At 43.6% G+C, this 20,008-nt stretch overlaps 1 protein-coding gene across 1 annotated transcript in view; it reads right to left on the reverse strand.

The window, feature by feature from the left end:
• CTNNAL1 (catenin alpha like 1) overlaps positions 1 to 20,008 on the reverse strand; it is a 382,380-nt gene that overhangs the window by 12,208 nt on the left and 350,164 nt on the right. Inside the window, exons 13-14 of the mRNA XM_077269686.1 lie at positions 4,574 to 4,624; positions 1,551 to 1,705 (exon numbers count right to left, since the gene is read on the reverse strand). Of these exons, the coding sequence (XP_077125801.1) occupies positions 1,551 to 1,705; positions 4,574 to 4,624 (206 nt within the window). The remainder of the gene's footprint in view (positions 1 to 1,550; positions 1,706 to 4,573; positions 4,625 to 20,008) is intronic.

Below are 20,008 nucleotides of genomic sequence, written 5' to 3' on the forward strand. Positions count from 1 at the left end.
CCAAGATGTGAAAGTTCTTGTTTTTCTGCATAAGGCCCTGATACCTGATACAGAATAAACTGAGATGTTTTGAAAATCCTATTTTCATTCTCTCATCATTTGCATATTATTAACATGTCTATCAATCCTGTGGATTCTATAACCCCGTGACTTCTTGGGGTTGCAATTTCAATGTTGAGGAATTTATTATAAAGATTGGAGGAAAACTGCCTTTTTTAGTGAGACTCATAAAAGAGCCTTGAAAAACGCAAAGCATGACCATATGAAACGGAAGATATTTTATTAGGCAGATATTTATTAGGCAGATATTTTATCTATCTTTATTAGGCATCTTTTTTTTATTATCCATCAGCCTGTAGTCTAATTTTTCCTGCATGCAGATGCTATAAATTTTGAGAACCTAAAAATTCTGTCTACTGCTGTAAAACAGATAATACTAGACAAGGAGGGAGGAGCAGTAATAGAACAGCACAAAGTAGAGAGGTAGCAAAGGAAAACTATATCTAACTGGCAATTACACATAGCACAGCTATCACACCAAGAGTTGGCCTACTCAGCAATCGTGGAGAGAAGTCTTCGGCTTGCCGAGGAGTTCTCTCTGTGCTTGCCGAGGAGCTCTCTCTGTGCTTGCCGAGGAGCCCTCTCTGGGCTTGCCGAGGAGCCCTCTCTGGGCTTGCCGAGGAGCCCTCTCTGGGCTTGCCGAGGAGCCCTCTCTGGGCTTGCCGAGGAGCCCTCTCTGGGCTTGCCGAGGAGCCCTCTCTGGGCTTGCCGAGGAGCCCTCTCTGGGCTTGCAGAGGAGCTCTCTCTGTGCTTGCCGAGGAGCTCTCTCTGTGCTTGCCGAGGGCTCTCTCTGTGCTTGCCGAGGAGCTCTCTGAAAAGACTGACTGAAAAGAAACATTAATCTTTAGAAAACCATCAGAGGAAAGTCAAGAGACTCAATGCCGATTATACACTTTTCTGGTTATACTACATCTCATGAATACGAAAAGATTAACTACTTGCAGGCCACCCAACGACTTACAACATAAAAGGGTCTGCACATTGCTCCCCAGTGGCATTTTTCTAACATGATTGTTGAGTAAGGCTCTGCCCAGACCTTGTGCAGCAGCAGGAGAGAAGGGCTTATTACCAACTCTGCCTTCCTGATCACTACACACACATTGCTGAAGTAGCACCATGAATACACAAAACATGTAACCAACATAAATATCATTGTTACAGAAAGGGCAACATACCGTAAACTGACATTTATTTTAGTGGTCCTTTTTGTCCAAAAAAAAAAATGAAAAACAGACTTATTAAAAAAGGTTTTTGCAAAAAATGAATGAAAAAAAAGAGAAAAAAATATAAAGAATTATCAGAAAAAAAAGAGGCAAGATTTATTTGAATATCCAAATGAGCAAAAATGTTGGTGCTCTTAAACATGTACGAAAAAATGACCCTGATTGAGATTTACTTTGAGAACAATACATTTTCAAAAACAAAAGTCACATCCATGTGGATTTTCCATGATATCTGTATACAGAGGTTAAAGTGAACTATATGCGTACCTTGTAAATAGGTACATTGTGTAAGCCATACTGGACATGGTCTGCCCGTGCCTAACTAGCTCATTTTCTTGGTCTTCCCATTTTTCTGCCTCAGAATCCACATCTGAGGTAAGTAAACGCAGCTCTAATCCTTGCTTGGAGATTTTTGCCTGCTCCTGTAAGAAAATACATTCAAGTAGTAAGTGCAGTACAGGCAGCTAGACATACCGTAACTGCATTTTATCTGATGCTTTATTTTAGGGCTTCTCAAATGTTTTCTACTTGGGCTTCGTCAGACAGACCAACATGATGCATATAGTGGAAGATGATATTCAAATATAAAATATCACTCAGTTTTCCTTTTTTAGTCTTCTGATCCCAGTATAACATTAAAATAAGTAAAAATCAAGTCAAGCATGTAGAGACTTCTGCAACCATAAAGCAAAACTGCGTTCAGCTGCACCTCTCCACCAACTAGGGGGGCACCTCACCACAAACTAGGGGGGCACCTCACCACCAACTAGGGGGGCACCTCACCAACAACTAGGGGGACACCTCACCAACAACTAGGGGGGCACCTCACCAACAACTAGGGGGGCACCTCACCAACAACTAGGGGGGCACCTCACCAACAACTAGGGGGGCACCTCACCAACAACTAGGGGGGCACCTCACCAACAACTAGGGGGGCACCTCTCCACCAACTGGGGGGGCACCTCACCAACAACTAGGGGGGCACCTCACCAACTAGGGGGGCACCTCACCACCAATGAGGGTGGCACCTCACCACCACTAGGGGTGCACCTCACCAACAACTAGGGGGCACCTCACCAACAACTAGGGGGGCACCTCACCAACAACTAGGGGGGCACCTCACCAACAACTAGGGGGCACCTCACCAACAACTAGGGGGCACCTCACCACCAACTGGGGGGCACCTCACCAACAACTAGGGGGGCACCTCACCAACTAGGGGGGGCACCACCACCAACTAGGGGGGCACCTCACCAACAACTAGGGGGGCATCTCACCACTGTCTAGGGGGCATCTCACCACCAACTAGGGGGGCACCTCACCACAAACTAGGGGGGCACCTCACCAACAACTAGGGGGGCACCTCACCACCAACTAGGGGGGCACCTCACCACCAACTAGGGGGGCACCTCAACACTGCCTAGGGGACATCTCACCACCAACTAGGGGGGCACCTCACCACCAACTATGGGGCACCTCACCACCAACTATGGGGCACCTCACCACCAACTATGGGGCACCTCAACACCAACTAGGGGGGCACCTCACCACAAACTAGGGGGGCACCTCACCACAAACTGGGGGGGGCACCTCATCACCAACTAGGGGGGCACCTCACCACCAACTAGGGGGGCACCTCACTGGTGAGGGCAGCCTTTCCATTTGAGAAGCATTGCTAAATGAATAGCTGGCAGTATAACTGGAAATGATGCAATGAAACCTGCTCATAGAAACTGTCCATTCTTACAGGTACTGAAACAGTAATTATTGGTTTATGTGGCATGGAGCATGTTCTATGGTGGAAGAAGATGAATGAGTTTTTATTTAGGTGGAGAAAGATTACACATCCTATTTGTAGAGGTAACAATACATTATCAGATTGTGGGATTGCAAATATTTTATAGCCATAATGAAGCACAATTTCAATTTGGAAACAGCCTCTAGGATTCAATTATGGCACACACAGGTCAAACATAACACAGGCACATGAATTAAAGTAGGCGCATCTCTTGCTGTTTGTCTCCCCCCAAAAAAAACCCAAATATAATTTATGCCCCTTTCTGACAAATTATAGGTCATTTTTTCATATGTAACTCTGTCCTTTCAACTAGGCCCAACCTAAGATTTATAAAAAGTAAGCAGAGTGAGGTGCAATGGAGTTTAAATTACATGGTGTAAAGTATGGATAAATAAAAGGGGAACAATGAGTAAAAGGGAAGAGAAATAAGAGTTAATAAGAAAAAGTGTGTAAGAATGAATACGGAGAAATATGCAAAAAAATGTGACGCAAAACTGTAAATATCTACAGTAGATCTATGTGAATGAAGTGCAGGAGTGTGTATGTGAAAAAAGAATGTGCATAATATGAGACACCTGAAGGTAATTCTAAGGCTAAGTTCACATTTGCGTTAGCCAGAGCTGCGTACTTCCTCTGTTAAGCCCCGCCCACTGCCGCACCTCTTCCATTCAGCTCCGCCTACATCTGCGTGCGCACCTATCTTTAACATTGGGTACGCAGGCCATGCGGATGCGTCGTTTTGACGATGCACGGACCGCAACAAAATGCAAAATGTTGCGTTCGACGCAGGGTCAAAACGATGCATTCGCATGGCCTGCGTACCCAATGTTAAAGATAGGTATGCAGGATGCATGCAGATGTAGGCGGAGCTGAATGGAAGAGGTGTGACAGTGGGTGGGGCTTAACAGAGGAAGTACGAGGAAGTACGCAGCCCTCCGCAGCTCTGTCCAACGCAAATGATAACCTGGCCTTAGGAACCACAAAAAGCAAATGTGTGAATATGCTGATAAAACAAAGTGCAAAGTGTATATATCAAAAGTGCCTAAAACACACAATGATTAGGCGATGAGTACATTAATGTGTGCCACACAGGAAGAGAAACCGTATATTGCTGGACATCTTATATGGTACTGGGTAGCTTGCCTGACCTAATAGCATGAGCATCACTAATAGTCTGTAAGCCAGACACGTATCAGTGTGACCTGTGCCCTATACAAGCCTCATCAGTGCTCATTTATAATACTAGGCAACCACCCGCACCATGACTGGCAGGCAGGTGAGTGGCTGCTTCATCAGTATTTTGCACTTGTGCTGCCTGAGCCTTCACCATGGGTGTCTGCTGTATGTTAGTATTGTGACTGGTGTTGGTAAATAAAGATGTTTCTTTTCGTTGATGCCATTTTGGAACCTCAACCCACCATCTTCCACGTTTCGTCAACCCTCTCGAAAAAGAAAATAAATATTGTTTCAAGAGTCTAGCTTCCTGACTTACCTCTCCATCAAGTTTCACAGGTTTCATAGTTTTCAGGTTCCCACTATGTTTCTAAAAAGCAATCAGATTAAGATGCATATTTATAAAACCATATTAACTTTTATCAAATTAAGAATTCAGCAGTCTACATTAGGCCTCATTCAAATGTCAGTGATTTATCATGTACAAGTACAAGTGTTATCAATGTTTTGGATTCGACTATCCGTGATTCAGTTTTTGCCATCAGAGTTTCAGCAGTGATTTTCAAATATGAAAAAAAGAAATTCCAAAGATCCTCCTATTCATTACAAGGTTAAAGGGTCTATGTCAATAGGATCAACCCTCCTAAGCCGTCTATATGAGCTTGTGGATCATAGGAAGCTGAATACAATGGATATCTTTATATCTACAATTCAATAAATTATTCCTCAGAAATCCACGTATTTCTTAATATGGAAATGTGCTTTTAAGATCTATGGGTTTGATATAGAGCTGTATGTGAATCTGCCTTCAGAGTTTATTTTAAATGAAAAGGATGCATTACCAGTGTGAGACATGACTGACAGTCTGCTCTCCTCATCTACATATCTCACATTGGTATCACCCCTTTCAGAATAGGATCTGGATGCAGATTCTCAGGGAGATCCAAGTCTGGACCATAGATCTTAAAGGGAACCTGTCAGCAGGATTGTGCACAGTAACCTACAGACAGTGTCAGGCTGGCGCCGTTATACTGATTACAATAATACCTTGGTTGATGAAATCCGTCTTGGGGTATTTGCACACGTTGCAGATTTGCCTGCGGATTTTTCTACACTAAATCCGCAGGTCTTGGCAGAAAACGCAGGTGCGTTTTTGCGCGGTTTTGATGCGTTTTTTTGCGCGTTTTTTGCTGCAGTTTTGCATGCGTTTTTGAAAGCTAAATAAAGATATATTATTGAACTAACCCCCGGCAGGCCTGCACAGACCCCCGGCAGGCCCGCACAGACCCCCGGCAGGCCCGCACAGACCCCCGGCACTGCCGACAGGCCCGCACAGACACGCAGTTTCTGCCCACGCACCGCCCACACTCTTCCCCCCTCCCAAACTGCAGCGTTTCACCACAGCTAAACCGCAGATCTTTTTTATATCTGCGGTTTTGCTGCAGAATTGCCCAACTCAATGCAAGTCAATGGGTGCAGAAACGCTGCAGATCCGCACAAAGAATTGACATGCTGCGGAATGTAAACCGCTGCGTTTCCACCCATTTTTTTCCGCAGCATGTGCACTGCGGATTGCGTTTCCCATAAGTTTACATTGAACTGTAAACTCATGGGAAACTGCTGCGGACCCGCAGCTGCGGAAACGCTGCGGATCCGCAGCAAAATTCGCAGCGTGTGCACATAGCCTTATGGTTGTTGTTTAATCTTTATTTTTCAGTTTTGAGTTAATGATATGCTCTTGCTCCGGAGCTTCATGTGGTGATCTGATTAGATATTCATACTGATGGCTTCTGACAGGTTACTGATCCCTCACTGATCTGCCCCCTAGTTAACATACTGAATATAATGTGTTATGAAAAAAAAAAAAAAAAAAAAAAAAAAAAAATCACATTCAGTGGGTGCTGGCGCTGCAGCATAATCGCATCTATAATAGGCATTTAAATTACGGTATCTTATGTAGTGATATAAATTTATTCTCTCTCAAAATGGCACCGGCCGTGCCGGCTCAGTAGTATCTATCTGTGATCCGATAGAGGCTACTGCACAGGTCCATCATCTTGGTGAAGATTATTTTTCTTACTCTAGTAAAATGGCCCTGGTGGTGCCTGTGCAGTAGTATCTATTGGATTGCCGACAGACGCTTCGACGCACGTGCGGCCGGCGCCATTTTGAGAAAAAGATTTTTTTTCTGAATAAATGTATGTCACTAAATAAAATAATTAAATGCATATTATAGATACGATCATGCTACAGCTAAGGCTACAGTGCAGGCGCCAGCGCCACTGCCTGCTGAATGTGAATTTTTTTTCCCAAAACATATTCATCATGTAAAATAGGGGGCAGGTCAGTGAGGGATCAGTGACCTGTCAGCAGTCTGCATTATGAATACCTAGTCAGAGAACCACATGAAGACCCCCCACAGACCGCCCCGGGGCACGAGCATATCATTAACTCAAAACTACAAATAAAGATTAAACAACCACAAGAGAGATTTCATCAACCAAGCTATCATTTTAATCAGTATAACGGCGCCGACCTGACACTGTCTGTAGGTTACTGTGCACAATCCTGCTGACAGGTTCCTTTTAACATCTCATTTACATATTTAAAAAAGGTGGATTTCTAAATTGCAGCGATCATGTTATTCAACTCCCTATGACCTACAAGCCCATATAGGCGGCTTAGGAGTGTAAATCCTACTGACCTTAAAATCACAGACTGCACATTAATGCAGTCAGTGTGGGTGCTGTCTGTGATTTTCACGAACCCATAGACTTGTATTGCTACTTTCCATCTGTCACACTAATAAACAATGGACATGTCTCTGATTTTTCGGCAGACACAAAATCCACAAAAAAACATAGATTATAATGGTTACACACTATCTGTGAAAACCACAAACAGAACAAGTATGTGAAAAACAGATGTGTGAACGAGGCCTTACACAGTAAACTAGAATCATGAACAGAGCTTTAGTGACAGAATAAAAGGGTTTTCTAATGGTTTTCTTGTCATTTAATTGGGAGTTACATTAGTTTATAGAACAGTCAGCCCAGTTATCCTGACCATGCAACAGGTACCATATAACAGAATTCTGGATGCAGGGTGCCATGGTGTATCTTATAATATAACTAGAAATAGGCCCGATGCTATCGCATTTGGAATGTGGTGAAATTAACATCTCTGTATGCTTAGTGGTGCTGACAGGAGCAGTGGACATGTCTCACACCGTTTTCGCTTTCCAACATATCTGTTCTTTAAATGGATGATATAAAACGATTGCCGTGCTGAGAGGCGCTAACGGATGTATGTGTGGTCCTGTGCAGGGAAGAACTTGCGTGGCGGTTTCCTCCCCACTGTCCACTGGTGTCAGATGCAAGAGCGTCCTCCCAAAGACTGCAGTCCCCCGTGAACACGCCGCTGGAACACAGCGGTTAGCCTCGGCCGATGGCGTCGCTGCCGGAGTAGCGTGGTGAGCGGGGGGCATGGTTGAGCGGTGACGTCATCTGTCCGTGTATGACGGACGTGTGTAAGCGCCAATCCCAACGTGTGTAAGGGCCAATCCCAACGTGTGTAAGGGCCAATCCCAACGTGTGTAAGGGCCAATCCCAACGTGTGTAAGGGCCAATCCCGAAGCGTTTCGAGGGAGCCGTCCCTCTTTCTCAAGGTATTTTTGTATTGTATGTGGTGGGTCATTTGATCTTTCAGCCCTTGTGCACTGTTTCTTCCTTGCTATGTGCTGTATTTTGGTATCTGGTGTACAGGAAAGATATATAACTTGGTACCGTGGTATCTGGTGTAGTGTTTCTTGAGCGGTGTTCCCTATGTGCTGTGTGTCTATTTACCCTATGTGGTCATTTGTAAGCTGTTGTGACTATAATTGGAGGTGGTACATTGTTTCATGCAGTTTGTATGCATGTGTGATGGGACTGTGGCGAATTTGCTGCTGGCTGAGGTAATAAAAATAACCTATATATTGGGGTGGAACTGGCTTTCATTGTGCCGTAGTAGTGATTAAATGGTATGAACTATGTAAATACCAGTAGTAGACAGTATTTTTGTGTCTCAGATAGTAGACAAAATTGATACACAGTATGGGATTGTGGAGAAGTTTGTGCTGTGTGAAATAATCAAAAATCGTAAGTAAACATGCGCGGGTACACTGTGCAGTTATGGCTGTTACTGGGAATAGCGGTGACGTATATCTGTCACTTGCGCAGGCGCAGTTCGCGGCCATAAGGCTGTTACTGCGGCTGCACAAGTAAAACAGACATCACCGATATTCCGCACACAGCTGCGTCTTTACCACTCATACGCAGGTAGAGCGCGCAGTTGTGGCTGTTACTGTGCATGCGTGGGAATGGCGGTGACGTGAATATCACTTGTGCAGGCTTATGGCCACGAACTGCACCTGCGCAATTGACACTGCCACGGTGCCTTATGAGATGCGATGACAGCGGCCGGAAGTCCCAACTGGCAAATATATATATATATATATATATATATATATATATATATATATATATATGTATGTATGTATGTATGTATGTATGTATGTATGTATGTATGTATGTATGTATGTATGTATGTATGTATGTATGTATGTATGTATGTATATATATATATGTATGTATGTATGTATGTATGTATGTATGTATGTATATATATATATATATATATATATATATATATATATATATATGTACAGTACAGACCAAAAGTTTGGACACACCTCATTTAAAGATTTTTCTGTATTTTCATGACTATGAAAATTCTACATTCACACTGAAGGCATCAAAACTATGAATTAACACATGTGGAATTATATACTTAACAAAAAAGTGTGAAAGAAACTGAAAATATAAAATATGTCTTATATTCTAGGTTCGTCAAAGAGTAGCCACCTTTTGCTTTGATGACCGCTTTGCACACTCTTAGCATTCTCTTGATGAGCTTCAAGAGGTAGTCACCGGAAATGGTCTTCCAACAATCTTGAAGGAGTTCCCAGAGATGCTTAGCACTTGTTGGTCCTTTTGCCTTCACTCTGCGGTCCAGCTCACCCAAAACCATCTCGATTGGGTTCAGGTCTGGTAACTGTGGAGGCCAGGTCATCTGGCGTAGCACCCCATCACTCTCCTTCTTGGTCAAATAGCCCTTACACAGCCTGGAGGTGTGTTTGGGGTCATTGTCCTGTTGAAAAAGAAATGATGGTCCAACTAAACGCAAACTGGATGGAATAGCATGCCGCTGCAAGATGCTGTGGTAGCCATGCTGGTTCAGTATGCCTTCAATTTTGAATAAATCCCCAACAGTGTCACCAGCAAAGCACCCCCACACCTCCTCCTCCATGCTTCACAGTGGGAATCAGGCATGTAGAGTCCATCCGTTCACCTGTTCTGCATCGCACAAAGACACGGTGGTTGGAACCAAAGATCTCAAATTTGGACTCATCAGACCAAAGCACAGATTTCCACTGGTCTGATGTCCATTCCTTGTGTTCTTTAGCCCAAACAAGTCTCTTCTGCTTGTTGCCTGTCCTTAGCAGTGGTTTCCTAGCAGCTATTTTACCATGAAGGCCTGCTGCACAAAGTCTCCTATTAACAGTTGTTGTAGAGATGTGTCTGCTGCTAGAACTCTGTGTGGCATTGACCTGGTCTGGTCTCTAATCTGAGCTGCTGTTAACCTGTGATTTCTGAGGCTGGTGATTCGAATAAACTTATCCTCAGAAGCAGAGGTGACTCTTGGTCTTCCTTTCCTGGGGCGGTCCTCATGTGAGCCAGTTTTTCTTTGTAGCGCGTGATGGTTTTTGCCACTGCACTTGGGGACACTTTCAAAGTTTTCCCAATTTTTCGGACTGACTGACCTTGATTTCTTAAAGTAATGATGGCCACTCGTTTTTCTTTACTTAGCTGCTTTTTTCTTGCCATAATACAAATTCTAACAGTATATTCAGTAGGACTATCAGCTGTGTATCCACCAGACTTCTGCACAACACAACTGATGGTCCCAACCCCATTTATAAGGCAAGAAATGCCACTTATTAAACCTGACAGGTTCACACCTGTGAAGTGAAAACCATTCCCGGTGACTACCTCTTGAAGCTCATCAAGAGAATGCCAAGAGTGTGCAAAGCAGTCATCAAAGCAAAAGGTGGCTACTTTGAAGAATCTAGAATATAAGACATTTTCAGTTGTTTCACACTTTTTCTTGTTAAGTATATAATTCCACATGTGTTAATTCATAGTTTTGATGCCTTCAGTGTGAATGTACAATTTTCATAGTCATGAAAATACAGAAAAATCTTTAAATGAGGTGTGTCCAAACTTTTGGTCTGTACTGTATGTATGTAAATATATATATATATATATATATATATATATATATATATTCTTTAGGTGCCAAGATTCTAAGGCCACAAAGATACACAGACTTTTGTGATGGTTTCTGATAGATACAATTGATTAGTATGATTAGTAATAGAAGTTGCTGCAGGACTAACAATACATTAGGGAACTGCACATAATTTGTACATTATTTAATTCTGTAATAGTTCTGACCTGATTAATCCATCTTAATCCGATTACTGTAATTTATAGAATCTGGATGCAGATGGGAATGGAGTCATCTCGGCCATGGATGGGGCTGGAGTATATAGTATGGGTGGTACATTGCTCCCGGTCTCGTCCGACTTTCTACATTACTGCTGTACAGAATGATTTAATACATTCCCTCATTTGTAAATAGCCTAAAGCAGATACCGTAAATATTCCAGGATTTGCAAAGCGTTTCAGACTTCCAACTGCAGTTTCCATTCCATTGAGTAAATGTTTCACCTAAAATCAGGTTACCCATATCTCTGAGGAATCTGGATATCCAAGGAGAGCCAAAAATATTCTCATACATTTTCATACTCACTTCAGCAATCTCGCCTTTGCATTATTAGAAAAATCTACATTTTTATGAACACCTAGTATCCAAGGAGAACGATAATACATGAAGCAAAAAAATCTTTTGTTCAAGAACTATACAAGAATTGTCAGCTTTCAATAAAACGCCTCTTAGCTATGGATACAGATGTATTCGGCTTTGTAGCCATGAACCTACTGTATATATTGATATATTGGCACCTTGCTGGGTCTGCAGTGACAGGAACTCTTTAGGTCTAATATTTATGAAACTTTAAAGTGGCTGTCCAGTGTTCAGCTACAAGTCTGCAGTCATTCCATGTGACCGCAGACTTGTGAAACCTCACTTTGCGTGCACTGCACACTGTAAGGATTCTTCGGCGCTGGGAGAAGGCAGAAACAGTCTAGTCGGAATTTGGCCGGGAGTGTGCAAATCACATACTTGCGGTCACATGACCACATGCTCTTGGCGCTGGTGAATCCGGTCAGGGTGCAAGTGAACTCAGAATGAGAATCCACAAGTTTGCAATCACAGGGACTGACTGAAGACTTGTCTCTGAATACTGTAACTCACGATGTCAATCAAAAATTCTGCCTAGTGTAAAATCATTGGGGAAAAAGGCTAGATCTGTCTGAATCAAATATAAAATCTCCAAAAGCAATAGATCAAAATTAATTTACAGTTAGAAAGTAGAAGATAAATATTTAGGACGAGTTTGTGTCCCATCGCTCAAAGGCTACTTTTTGACTGAGAATGTGTGTAAGGCTACCATCACACGTTCAGTATTTGGTGAGTTTTTTTACCTCAGTATTTATAAGACAAAACCAGGAGTGGGTGATAAATGCAGAAGTGGTGACGTGTTTCTATTATACTTTTCCTCTGAATGTCCCACTCCTGGTTTTGGCTTATAAACACTGATGTAAAATACTGACCAAATACTGAAAGTGTAAACGTGGCCTTAAGGAGATTATGTATACACTAGTGATGAGCTCAGGTGCTCGTTACTCTAGTTTGCCTTGGGTGCTTGGGTATGCCCTGAGTATTGCGAGTGCTCTAGTGACACATTTGAGTCCCCGCAGTCTCATGTTTTGTGACTGTTAGACACATACAGGGATTGCCTGACAAACACAGGTAATCTTCACGCTTTGTGGCTGTCTAAAAGTCGCACAGCATGAGACCACGGAGACTCAAATGTGTCACTAGAGCACTGGCAATACTCAGGGCATACCGGAGCGCCCTACACAAACTCGAGTAACGAGCACTTGCGCTCATCACTACTCATGACCTGGTTCATTTAAAGGTGTTGTGGAGCTGTGTGTTCTTTACCAATAGGCTTCGATATGGAGAATTAAAAAAAAAAAATTACATGGAAAAAAAAGAATTATGGTTTAAAGTGTGGAAACCCAACAATTCTACATTAAAAAAGGAGGAAAATATGCACAGATAAAGCAACAAAAATAATAAGCACAAACTGCTATTACATATTTTGGTGTGGACACCTGCTGGAAAAAATGCAGCGATTCTGCACATGTGAACATGCCATAGAATAAGGCCATAAAAATTTGAAGTGGGGATTCTTGAAAGGGCACAAACCCCCTTCATTGGTTGGTTATGTGATGGTGGTCTGGTGATAATGGGGTGATACCCGGCGACATAATGTCGGGGTCACACTAACACGAAAATGAGTGACGATGGTATGTCGGGATCACATGGTTGTGAGTTTTGGGGTGATACCTGGCGATGGAACGTCGGGTTCACATTAGCAGAGTGGAGGCAACCTATTCCCTCGGACTCACGGTGCCCCTGAGCTAAAATAAAACGTGGCTAGGAGTAAAGTGGGGGGGAAGGGGCAATGCCATTGGGAAAACCACCAGACTGTAGAATTTTATGGCTTCGAGGACCCCACCAAGAGTCTTTTATAATTATTAATAAATTGGCAGCTGTGGCCATTTAGAAACGGTGTCTGTTCGTTGGGAGTGGGGCCAAGGGGTAGGTCACGGATAATCGACCTTTCCAGGGTCATGTGTAGCACAGCCATTACCACAGAGGATTCAACATTAAATAAACCTTATTAAATTTGGGTCATGGAAAATCTGCATGCAGTTAGTTGCACGCTTTTTTGACAGCATTGATTGTGCCATGGCCCCGTCACAACTGCGCTGTCTGGTCTTGTCCTTAAAATTATGTGGACAATCAAATCTTAAAATGAAAAAATAAAGACATAAATACCAAGCGGATAAGGAATTCTGTATTTTAGGGACCAATTATAAAAATGATATTGAACTGTGGCCACAGCATCAGGCTTTTCCATAAAAGTTAACGGCCTCTTGAATATTGCTTGTAATGCCTCGGAAAGCAGAACCGTACTGATGGCAGCACATATCCCTTGAAGCATGCCGTACAAGCCATGGATTTTATGTTCTGGAAATATCTGACAGTGATTCTCTCCACATAACTAATGTGGCAGTAATGAATTACTGATAGTGATGGGAATGACTGACGTTACTATGGCGTATGGTAAATCAGGATGATCTGCCTGTCAAAGAAGTTTGTGCAGCACTCCGACCATCTACCTTTATTACACGGCAGAAATATGTTTCATACATCAAAACAATTTGATCTGTTCAGATACAGAGAGCAAAACAGAGCAATATGCGGAAGACACGTTCCATCAAATTACAAATCTGATTCATCCTGTATGATACGTATGCGTGGGAAAGCTGATCGTGGGCAGCCGCATCTTCCCCCTTACAGATAAGCCTCCAAAGGCGAGGAGTCTATCAGCAACGTCACATCTTCAGAGAGGCAGAATCATGAATGTGTGCGAGAAGTACAAATCAGGCGATAACTGGGCCCATACACGTGGGTACAGCACTGCGTCCTGCCACATGTGGGTACAACGTGGTGATCAGTTAGTAAATACATATATGACATTAGACTGAGAGAAAGAAGTGAGTATAAAAGGTAGCGATCAACCCCACAATAAATACCACAATATTTCAAGAAAAATCATAGCAATTTTTATTAGTGCAAAAAAAGACACACAAAAAAGACAAAGATTAAAAACAATTAGGCTATGTGCACACATTCAGGAATGTCTGCAGAATTTTCCTGAACAAAACCAGACTTTTTCTGCAGGAAATCCGCTCACGTTTTTTGCACTTTTTTTGCTGATTTTTCGGGTTATTTTCCGGAGCTTCCCAATGCAATAATATAGAAAAAAATGAATGAACATGCTGCGTTTTTTACCGCGATGCTTTTTTTTTGTGGAAAAAAATGCAGCATGTGCACAAAAACTGCAGAATGCATTGAAATGATGGTATGCTTAAAGTAAGCTTTATTTTAGCGCTTTTTCCACGGAAAACGGCAGAAAAAACACGAAAAAAGCGAAAAATCCTGAACGTGTGCATATAGCCTTAAAAAGACCAAAAATTTGGCCATGTGGAACACCACTTAGGATCCATATGAGGACCTAGAACTAACCTCCTCCAATATGCTAGCCAATAGATATATATATAATATAATAGAATTATTCTTACCGTTAATTCGGTTTCTAGGAGCCTTCCACGACAGCCCAGGAGGCTGTCTCCATGCCCTAATGGGGGACAGGAAGCACAAGAGGTTAAAAACCCCTACCACCTCCCATTAACCAGTGACTTACAACTGAACCCATAGCACCGGTTACCTTTCGGTTCTCAGAAAAAATATCCAAGAACATCGGGAGGGAATTAACACTGTCGTGGAAGGCTCCTAGAAACCGAATTAACGGTAAGAATAATTCTATTTTCTCTAGTTGCCTTCCACGACAGCCCAGGAGGAATGCCAACCAATTCTGTATTTAGGGATGGACCACAGCCTGAAGAACCTTCCGGCTGAAGACTAGATCCCGGTTGGACCAGAAGTCCAATCTATAATGCTTAGTAAAGGTGTGTAGAGAAGACCATGTTGCAGCCCTGCAAATCTGCTCCGTGGAAGCACCAGCCCTTTCAGCCCAAGAGACGGAGGTAGATCTGGTGGAATGAGCCTTTAGGCCCGCAGGTACCGCGATATTCTGAGCTAGATATGCTTCAGTTATGGCCTTTTTTATCCAGTTGGCAATGGTATTCTTCGCTACTTTTTTGCCCTGGTTTCGGCCAGATAAATGAACAAAGAGATTTTGGTCAATTCTGAAGGATTTAGTTTGTTCCAAATAGTGTAATACTATATGACGTACATCCAAGGTATGGAATATTATTATTATTATTATTATTTATTGTTATAGCGCCATTTATTCCATGGCGCTTTACATGTGAGGAGGGGTATACATAATAAAAACAAGTACAATAATCTTAAACAATACAAGTCATAACTGGTAAAGGAGGAGTGAGGACCCTGCCCGCGAAGGCTCACAATCTACAAGGGATGGGTGAGAATACAGTAGGTGAGGATAGAGCTGGTCATGCAGCGGTTTGGTTGATCGGTGGTTACTGCAGGTTGTAGGCTTGACGGAAGAGGTGGGTCTTCAGGTTCTTTTTGAAGGTTTCGATGGTAGACGAGAGTCTGATGTGTTGTGGTAGAGGGTTCCAGAGTAGGGGTGATATGTGAGATAAATCTTGTATGCGATTGTGGGAAGAGGAGATGAGAGGGGAGTAGAGAAGGAGATCTTGTGAGGATCGGAGGTTGCGTGTAGGTAAGTACCGGGAGACGAAGTCACAGATGTATGGAGGAGACAGGTTGTGGATGGCTTTGTATGTCATGGTTAGGGTTTTGTACTGGAGTCTCTGGGCAATGGGGAGCCAGTGGAGGGATTGACAGAGGGGAGAGGCCGGGGAATAGCGGGGGGACAGGTGGATTAGTCGGGCAGCAGAGTTTAGAATAGATTGGAGAGGTGCGAGAGTGTTCGAGGGGAGGCCACAGAGCAGGAGGTTGCAGTAGTCAAGTCGAGAGATGATGAGGGCATGGACTAGGGTTTTGCAGATTCTTGGTTGAGGAATGAACGGATTCGTGAAATATTTTTGAGTTGAAGTCGGCAGGTAGTGGAAAGGGCTTGGATATGTGGTTTGAAGGAGATATCAGAGTCAAGGATTACCCCGAGGCAGCGAGCTTGTGGGACTGGGGAGAGTGGGCAGCCATTTACTGTAATGGTTAGGTTCATTGGGGGGGTCGCGTGAGATGGGGGAAAGATGATGAATTCTGTTTTGTCCATGTTAAGTTTCAGAAATCTAGCGGAGAAGAAGGATGAAATAGTGGGCAGACATTGAGGGATTCTGGTTAGTAGGGAGGTGATATATGGTACAGAGATGTAGATCTGTGTGTCATCAGCATAGAGGTGATACTGAAAGCCATGAGATTCTATGAGCTGTCCCAGGCCAAAGGTGTAAATGGACAAGAGCAGTGGCCCAAGGACTGAACCTTGCGGGACTCCGACAGATAGGGGGCGAGGTGAGGAGGTGGTGTGTGAGTGGGAGACACTGAATGTCCGGTCTGTTAGGTATGATGAGATCCAGGATAGGGCCAAGTCTGTGATGCCAAGGGATGAGAGGGTCTGTAATAATAGCGAATGGTCCACTGTGTCAAAGGCAGCCAACAGGTCGAGGATGAGGAGAACAGAGTAGTGTCGCTTGCTCTTGGCAGTTAAGAGGTCGTTGGTGACCTTAGTTAGGGCAGTTTCAGTGGAGTGGTGTGACCGGAAGCCAGATTGTAAGCGGTCAAACAGGGAGCAAGAAGAGAGATGGGAGGACAGTTCAAGGTAGACGTGTTGTTCCAGTAGTTTGGAGGCATAAGGGAGAAGTGATATAGGGCGATAGCTAGATACAGAGGATGGGTCAAGAGAGGGCTTTTTGAGGATAGGTGTGATGGAGGCATGTTTAAAGCTTGAGGGGAAAATACCAGTTGTTAGTATGTGTTCTTCCGGATTTGTAGGATTGTGACAGAACGATGGGAGGACTATGTTCTGTGATCGGTGAAATTCTGACACTACCTTTGGAAGAAAACATGGATCAGGTCGGAACACAATGGAATCGTCCCTTATGCGAAGATAAGGTTCTCTAATTGAGAGGGCTTGTATTTCCCCCACTCATCTTGCAGTAGATATGGCAACTAAGAAGGCAGCTTTGCAGGACAGGAGCTGTGAGGAACAAGAAGATAACGGCTCAAACGGAGGAGCCGTAAGGCCCTTTAGGACTATGTTTAAGTCCCATGATGGTACAAAGATTTGTTGTTTTGGACAATGTCTTGATGCTGAGACCATAAACCTTTTTATCCCACGATGAGCTGCAAGGTTTTGGTCAAAGACAGAACTCAAGGCCGACACTTGAACTTTTAAAGTACTTGTCTTTAACCCCAACTCCAATCCTTTTTGTAGAAAATCTAATATTTGTGAGATATTAGGGTGGAAGGGATCAGGGTTACGAGGATGACACCAAGAGGAGAACCTTTTCCAAATTTTGCTATATATAGCGTCGGTGACAGGTTTTCTGGACTTTTGTAAAGTAGAAATCACCGACTCTGAAAGACCTTTAGCTCTTAATACTTGGGCTTCAATAGCCAGGCTGCCAGTTTGAATTTTTGGGGATTCGGATGATTAAAGGGACCTTGGAAGAGAAGATCCTCTGATGCTTGTAGAAAAACTGGACCATCCACTTGTAACTCTCTGATGAGGTGGTACCAGCTCCTCTTCGGCCATGCCGGAGCCACCAGGATAGTCGGGACTTGATCGTCTCGGATCTTCCGAAGGGTCCTTGCAAGCAACGGTATTGGAGGAAACACGTATGCTAGCCGGAATCTCCATGTGTGAGCAAAGGAGTCTACTCCCTGAGACTTGTCTTTGGGGTCTAGAGAGAAATAGTTCTCGACCTGCGCATTCTGACTTGAAGCTAAAAGATCTATGTCGGGAAGGCCCCATCTGTTCGTCAACATCCTGAAAACGTCCGTCTTCAGGCTCCATTCTCCTGGTTGCAAGTCGTGACGACTTAGGAGATCTGCTTGAACATTTGCTGACCCTTTGAGGTGTATTGCTGATAGTGAGAGGAGATGTCTCTCTGCCCAGCTAAAAATTCTGCTTGATACTACTTTCAAGTAGTTGAACTTCAGGCTCCCCTGGTGTTTGAGATGCGCTACAGTCGTTATATTGTCCGAGTATACTCTGACATGTTGACCTACAATTAGACTGTTGGTGGCTAGAAGGGCCTTCTCCACTGCCATTAATTCTTTGAGGTTGGAAGAACTGGAGCTTTCTCTCCGATTCCAGTGACCCTGAAATGGGACCTGTGACACTACCGCACCCCAGCCTTTTTGACTGGCATCTGTTGTCACTGTCACCAGTGTGTCCAGTCCACAGCCCTGAGAAGGTTTGTTTGAATCACCCACCAGGTTAATGAGGCTTTTACTTTCCCTGGAGTGTGTACTCTTCTGTTTAGGAAGTTTGGATTTCCGTTCCAGTTTTCCAAAATGTGTGCCTGCAGAACTCTGGAATGGGCCTGAGCCCACTGGACTGATTATATGCAGGCCGTCATCGACCCCAGAAGAGACATTGCTGTTCGCAGAGTAGGGGACCTCTGTTTTTTTAAGTCTAGAACTTTGGATATCAAATTCTTCCGGTGCTCTTCTGGTAGAAAGGATTTTTGATTTTCCGAGTCCAATAGGACCCCCCAAAATTGTATTAGTTTTGATGGTAATAAATGAGACTTTTTTAGATTAAGTATCCAACCTAAAAGTTGTAAGATGTTCAGAGTTCTGGCAATCCTCTGATTGAGAATCTCGGCGGAAGGACCAATAATTAGAAGGTCGTCCAATTAAGGTACTATGGCGACGTCCTGGTCTCTGATGTGTGATACAGCTTCCGCCATAACTCTGGAGAAAACTCTTGGGGCCGAGGAGATCCCGAAGGGGAGAACATTGTACTGAAAAGGTAGAATTTTGTGATTCAACTGAACCGCAAATCTCAGATACCTCCTGTGACGAGGATGTATCGGGATATGAAAATAGGCATCCTTGAGATCTATTGTTGCCATATATGAGTGAGGAGCTATCAGAGGGATGGCTGATTTTACTGACTCCATTTTGAATTTGCGGTAAGTGATGTATTGGTTGAGAGCTTTTAAATTTATTATGATCCGGGCTTGTCTGGAAGGCTTTTTTACCATAAAAATACGGGAATAATGCCCTTTTCCCTGCTCGTTTACCGGGACCATTGAAATGGCTCTCGAGGTTATCAGATCTTGTAAACCTGACATCATCAATTTTTTAGTCTCCCGAGATGACGGGGAGGTGACTCTTAGGATCCTGGGAGGAGGCGCCTTGAACTCTATAAGAAGACCCTGCTGGATAACATTTACGACCCAAGGGCTGTTGGAGATATTCTGCCAACTGTGAACGAAGTTCGAAAGCCTCCCCCCCACCGGATCGGAGTAATTGTTTTTCTTGCTGTGGCTGCTGGGGAATAAGGATATTTTTGGGTTTCCCCTTAGCATAACTCCATCTACCGGTTTTTCCTTTACCCTTAACCTGGGAGGGCTGGGACTGGGAAGCCCGAAAAAAAACGCTTCCTGGGAGGTCTCTGTTCAGGAAGAGTCTTTTTCCTGTCCGTGGCTTTCTCCAGGATGTCATCTAATGAGGGCCCAAACACATAGTCACCCTTAAAGGGAATGGAACATAACAATTTTTGAAGTGACATCTCCACTCAACATCTTTAGCCAGAGAGCTCTTCTGGCCGAATTTGTCTGGACTAAAGATCTGGCGGCTACACGGATGGATTCCAGGGAGGCGTCTGCAAGAAATCCAGTTGCTCTATGTAAAATAGGCAAGGAGTCCAACACCTCATCTCTCGGAGTACCTTGAGAGATGTGGTTTTCTAATTCTTCCAACCAGC

Source organism: Ranitomeya variabilis, chromosome 6 (assembly GCF_051348905.1).
Source record: "Ranitomeya variabilis isolate aRanVar5 chromosome 6, aRanVar5.hap1, whole genome shotgun sequence".
NCBI classification, from domain to species: Eukaryota; Metazoa; Chordata; class Amphibia; order Anura; family Dendrobatidae; genus Ranitomeya; species Ranitomeya variabilis.